The sequence below is a fragment of the Octopus bimaculoides genome, chromosome 6 (assembly GCF_001194135.2).
Source record: "Octopus bimaculoides isolate UCB-OBI-ISO-001 chromosome 6, ASM119413v2, whole genome shotgun sequence".
Taxonomy (NCBI): domain Eukaryota; kingdom Metazoa; phylum Mollusca; class Cephalopoda; order Octopoda; family Octopodidae; genus Octopus; species Octopus bimaculoides.
This window is the reverse complement of record NC_068986.1, coordinates 11,813,795-11,820,211: the sequence shown is the minus strand read 5'-3', so window position 1 is coordinate 11,820,211 and position 6,417 is coordinate 11,813,795. Positions and strand designations below refer to the sequence as shown.

The 6,417-nt window shown below is 36.2% G+C and overlaps 1 protein-coding gene across 1 annotated transcript in view; it reads right to left on the bottom strand.

The window, feature by feature from the left end:
• LOC106879293 (Na(+)/H(+) exchange regulatory cofactor NHE-RF3) overlaps positions 1 to 6,417 on the bottom strand; it is a 64,423-nt gene continuing 58,006 nt past the window's right edge. Inside the window, exons 2-3 of the mRNA XM_014928795.2 lie at positions 3,962 to 4,074; positions 1 to 1,300 (exon numbers count right to left, since the gene is read on the bottom strand). Coding sequence (XP_014784281.1) covers positions 686 to 1,300; positions 3,962 to 4,074 — 728 coding nt within the window. The 3' untranslated portion in view covers positions 1 to 685. The remainder of the gene's footprint in view (positions 1,301 to 3,961; positions 4,075 to 6,417) is intronic.

Genomic DNA, 6,417 nt, shown 5'->3' with positions numbered 1-6,417 from the left:
ATATATCAAAGCACAATTTTAAACTGAAATTTAATCCTGAGCACCTGAACAAGAGAAAAAAAGGAGGGGGTGAAAAAAAATATAAACAAGACTATTGGAGAAGAGAAGTAAAAAAAAAAAAAATTGTGAAAAACTAAAACACCAGTAGTAGTAGTAGTAGTAGTAGAAACAAAATCAAGATGTGACATTTTTGAAGTTAAGTAATTATCATTGATGACAGTAACAAGAAATTAGACAAAACATTGAGCCAGAGTGAATCAAAATTTCACTGAACCTTTTCAACTAATATTATTGCTCAATGGCAAAAATTCAGAAAATTTTCCATGATTGTAAATACATCAGTAGAAAGATTGTTATCAAAACATTCAGTGTTTTGATAAGGAGGACGAAAAGAAAAGCAAAGATTGAGGCGGGGTGGATACAGGTGGACAAGAATAACAATACAAGAAAAGCCACCAAGACAAATTCTTTTGGTCAGACACTATTACAAAAAAAATACAAAAAAAAACAGGCACTTGTGATAGAAAAATATCCAACAGGATATGTACACACATTTTAAACTTGATATATAACAGTTAATGTATGTATAAGAAATCATTAATTTCAATTCAATGTGTGCGTGTGTGTCTGTGTGTGTATCCCAAAGTCAAACATTGGCACTGGAATTAATATCAGTAAAAATACATCACAGTCTGTCTAAGATATCATGCTTTTCTTTTAGATTCATATCTTTGAACTTCCTGATTTTCTTCTTGGACAAGATCTTTTGCTTCATCTCCTCAGCACTTACATTAACAAAGTTTAATGGATCACTAACATCAATTTCTTTAGGGTCTTTAACGGCTTTCACTAATGAAGGAGGAGTGTCTAAGTCTTCAAGAGGGACTTTTGTGAAGTAGGATGTTGCTGGTCCAGCAACTTCGTTGTCTGATATATTAGCTTCTGCTTTAATCGACTCAATATCAGATTTGACCACTGCCACTATATCGGATTCAGCTTTCTCCGATTCAGCTTTTTCTGATTCCGCTTTCTCCGATTCACACTTTTCTGATACTGCTTTCTCCGATTCCGCTTTTTCCGATTCTGCTTTCTCTGATTTAATCGATCCTGTTTTAATTGAATTCGTTTCTTGTTTGTCCAAATCAGATTTTTCTGATCCACTTTTGATAGATCCTGAATCAGTTATTACAGGAATTGGATCAGGAATATCATATATTGCATCATTTTCAATATCATTCAGAACTTCACTTTCAACTTCTGATACAGTCACCTTTTCCACAGTAGGTTCATGTCCATTTTCCTGTAGACAAAAAAAAAAAATTTTTTTTTTAATCAATTTACATTTTGATTTTACAGGTTTAACCCTTTTGCTATATTTCTGTTGAAATAACACTGCCTTTGTTTTAACTCATTTTCAAAATAATGAATTAATCAAAATAATTCATTAAGCTGTTTGGATGCAGAACAAACTTTGGTGAAAGGTCTTAATTTACTTTAAAACAAGAGGTTTACATCATAGAGCCAAAGGTGGTCTTAGGCAGGTAGGTGTCAAAAGGGTTAAATAAAAAAAATTTCAAGAAAACATGAAAAACAAGATCAAAGAGTACATTATTTACATTTGACAGACATTTGTCCTCATCTTGTTTGTTGTTAACGTTTCAGCTGATATACCCTCCAGCCTTCATCAGGTGTCTTGGGGAAATTTGGAACCTGGGTTCTCATTCTTAAGGTACTTTTCGATATTATCATCATTCAGGTTAACAGCACAGGCTACTAACCCCAAGATTCCAAGTTCAATTCCAGGCAATGACCTGAATAATAATAACATCAAAAAATACCTTAGGAATGAGAACCCAGGTTTGAAATTTTCCCAAGACACTTGATGAAGGATGGAGGGTATATCAGCCGAAATGTTGTTTTAACAACAAACAAGATGAGGACAAATATCTGCCAAATGTAAATAATGTACATAATTCCTTATCTCTTAAATACAGAACTGTAGGATCAAAGAGTATAAACATACTTAATGCTCAGTCAAGCTAGAATGAAATATTTAATTTTCATCTGACCAAGCATTGCACTCCCAGAATAGTTTGCTGTTTTCATAACCATAATTCTATACTTACCAGAATGTGTGAGACTGGGTGAGTTTCCATAGCAGTAAAAGTGGAAAAGAGCAAAAACACACGCATCCTCCTAATGATGTCACTCACAACCCAAAATGAAATGCATATTTATTTACTTTAAAGGGTTTTGCTGTTTAAGACTGGAACCATGCGAGAAGAATAAAGTAAACTACAAAAACAAAACAAAACAAGTTGTAGTTTTACCTTCTATTTCTATATTTAGGGCAATGATCCTTTCTTCAGGGCATTTGGGAAAGTGAAGGATGTTAAGGTCATTGCTCAGGAGTGTGGGGAAGAAGAAGGAGGGAGGTGACATGCACAGACTGATGTTGCTATAGTAACTAAATCTGCTTCATGTAGTTCCTTCCTGTTTATGGCTGGTCTCTGTTGATAAGGAGGGCCTCCATGATTCTGAGATTATTCTTGCTGACTCTAATGGATACCTTGAAATCCTGGGTCTGGCACTTTAAGTGTTTTTTAATTGAAGTATCTATGTGCAGATATTCTTTTATTCAAATGTACAATTTATTTACACAAATCTTGGTAAAGAATTTTCTCCCAAGACTAATGGAAGATCTTATGTCCCGATTATTCTTCAATCATGTTGAACATGACTACCCATGTGACCTTATGTAATGGTTTATTTATTAATGATTTAATTATATAAAGGTAGTCTAGAATTAAGAGAAAATAACCAGTGAAATTTCAATGTCATCTGTGTCATCATCATCATCATTTAACATCCATTGTCCATGCTGGCATGGGTTGGACAGTTTGGCCAGGGCTGGCAAACTGGGAGGCTGCACCAGTCTGTTTTGGCATGGTTTCTACAGCGGGATGCCATCTCTAACACCAACCACTCTGAGTGCCACCAACATGGGTGCCATTTGTATGACATCGGTATCTGCACAGCTGCAATTTTGCTCAGCTCGAGTCTTAAGCATGACATAATGCCAAAGGTCTCCCTCATTGCCCCCGTGGGGCCCAACACTCAAAAGGAACTTGGCCACTTTGCCTCCATGGGGTCCAACGTTTGAAAGGAACTCAGCCATTTTGCCTCTGTGAGGCAGAATGCTCAAATGGTGCACTTTACATGCCACCAGTATGGGTGCCAGTTATGTAACATCAACATCATCCTTGACTACAATTTCACTTTGCTTGACAGGTCTTCTCAAGCACAGCATATCAAAGGTCTCAGTCACTAGCCATTGCTTCTGTGAGGCTCAAAGTTTGAAGATCATGCTTCACCATTACACTTTGAGACAAGAAATCAATGTCTAGGAATTGACATAATTATATGTAAATACAACAGACTTGAGTGTAATCAGCATACCTGGGCATGTGAAAGTGTCGTGTTTATCACTAATTATTTCCTAGTCATGGCCAATGCCAGTGCTGTCTGCTGGCACCCATGCTAGTGGCATGTAAAAAGCACTGTTCTAACATTGGGCCTGATGGAGGCAGTGACAGGTGACGAAGACTCTTGGTGATATACCGTGCTTGTGTTGACCTGCCAAGCCAAATGAGACCATAGTCATGGCCGATACTGGTATAAGATCAATGGCACTTATGCCGGTGACAGGTAAAAAGCACTCACTACACTCTCAGACTGGTTGGCGTTAGGAAAGGCATCCAGCCACAGAAACCTTGCCAAAGCAGATCGGAATCTGGTGCAGCCCCTCGGCTTGCCAGTTTTCAGCCAAACTGTCCAAGTATGAAAAAAGAACGTTAAACAATGATGATGATGCACAGGTTTCTATCGAAACCACCATCTTAAGTCAATAATTTAAGCTAAAACCAACACAAATTAAATATAAATTTCTTTTTTTACTTACAAGTTCTGGGGGAGGTGCAGGAAGGTCCTCACTCAGTCCATTGGTTATCAAGGTGGCACCAGAGGCAATTCCTTGGCTGGTGGTCTCACCTGTCTCAGCATTTTGTTTTGTCTCTGAAAACAAAGAAAACTAATGTATAATACAGGGTTTTTGTTTGTTTGCTTTTTTTTTTTTAACTTTTCCAAGTTTGTCATTGCATATGACCATGCTGGGGCACCCCCTTGAAGTGTTTTAGCCAATCACCATAAGTCCCAGGACCTATTTTAAAGTTTGATACTTATCCATTTGGTCATTTTGTTAAACAACAAAGTTACAAGAGGACATAAATACCAGTTGACAAACAGTGAAACACACAAACCCACACACACAATTTGATCAGCCCAGTAACAATAGAAACTTAGCCAAGGTACCAGAGTGAGACTGAACCCAAAACCTACAGTTATGCCCATGTCTATATTGACTGACATTAAGGAAACTAATTCAGTTTGATAAAAAAGGTATTGTTATTTCCTTAGATGAGGTGAAGAATTTAAAGTAAACCTTAAGATCTTCCTAAGAATGTTTTGAGTTTATATTTAAAATTTGAACTTAGAAAAAACTCTTAGGTCTAGTACCTTAGTAGCCAATATAAAGTACATCTGAACACAATACCTACTAAAAATATATTTGAGTGTGGTACTTACAAGCAATACTTTGAGAGCAGTTTCTGACAAAGAGCACATCTGCAGTACCTAATTGCTAATTTTGTCAATATAAATACAAGAATTGAAATTTAAGGGAAGAAAATTGCCATCACATCAGAATTAAAGTTATTGCAAAATAAGCGGGTTGGTGACAGTTAGGATGTTTGGCAGTAGAAAAATCTACCTCAAACTCCCTCTGAAGCATGCAAGCCTGGAAAAGTGGATGTAAAAATGATAGTGATGATGCAGGAGCATAGCATATTTTCAAACTAAACTTAAGGCTTCTCAAATGATGAAGAAAAACGATAACTTTCAATAATTCTAAAAACAAAGTGTTTATAAGTTGGTCAATGCTAAATTGGCAGAAATTATTTGAATGTTATGAACTGAAAAGAAAAAAAAAAAGCAATTTTGAAATTACTTCTTTCCAAGAAAAATTAGTATTTGTAATATATTAAGGTGTGCTCAAGTCAATCAACTTTATTTACATTTGACAGATATTTGTCCTCAACTTGTTAACACGTTTCGGCTGATATATTCTCCAGCCTTCATCAGGTGTTTTGGGGAAATTTCGAACCTGGGAACTCATTCCTAAGGTATTTTTCGATATTATTATTATTCAGGTCACTGCCATATGCCTGTGAGCATATGGCATAGTGGTTAAAAGCTTAGGCTACTAACCCCAAGATTCTGAATTCGATTCCAAGCAGTGATCTGAATAATAATATAAAAAAAAATACCTTAGGAATGAGAGCCCAGGTTCGAAATTTCCCCAAGACACTTAATGAAGGCTGGAGGGTATATCAGCCAAAACATTGTGTTAACAACAAACAAGACGAGGACAAATATCCATCAAATGTAAATAATGTAAATGATGCACATAATTCCTCATCTCTCAAAAGGGTTAAACCAAGTCATATTACTCAAACTGTTTTTGAGTGTCTAAACAGAAATAGATGCACTTCCGACTTTATGGTCAAGTGGTGAACATTTGGAAAAACCACACTAGAAGGAGGGAAGGGGTATTGGGATGGCGGTGTGATTAAGAAGCTTGCTTTGCAGGCATGTCGCTTCATGTTCAGTCCCATTGTGTAGTACCTTGAGAAAGCATCTATAGCTTTGGGCCAACCATTTGCCTTACAAATGGATTTAGAGAGTATGTGAGAATGTGTGTCACTTGACAACTGGGTTTGGGTTTTTTTTTACATCCTCATGACTTAGCTTGCCAAAAGAGACTGACAGAAAAAGTATAAGACTTAAAAATAAGTCCTGGGGCCAAGTTGCTTGACTAAACCCTTCAAGGTGGTGCCCCAGCATGGCCACAATCCAATAACAGAAACAAGCAAAACATGAATTCTAAAAATTAAATGATGCAGAACCATTTTGGAATTACATTAGGATAGAAAATTAATAAAATTGATATGTATTAATGGAGTTGATCACTATGACAACACTATTGATACATTGAAATGATCAGCTAATTGAAAAGTTTTCAATCAAGACTATCAAGAGCTCAATAGTGTTCGATTAACTGTTTGTTTTTTGTTTTGGTATTTTCCTGGTATTGTCTCTTTACTGTTATGGCTTGTATTAAGATCAATCAACAGTGAAAATGTACCTGAAATGGCTTCAGGATGTGTGTGTGTGCAGGGGAGAAGGGGGGGGGACCTGTTGAACTAAATAAATCATTCAACTCCAACAAGAAGTTAAAGTAAATAATGTAGTGTTTATTTGATTGATTCAGAGTGGAATCAGTTAAAATGTTGATAAATC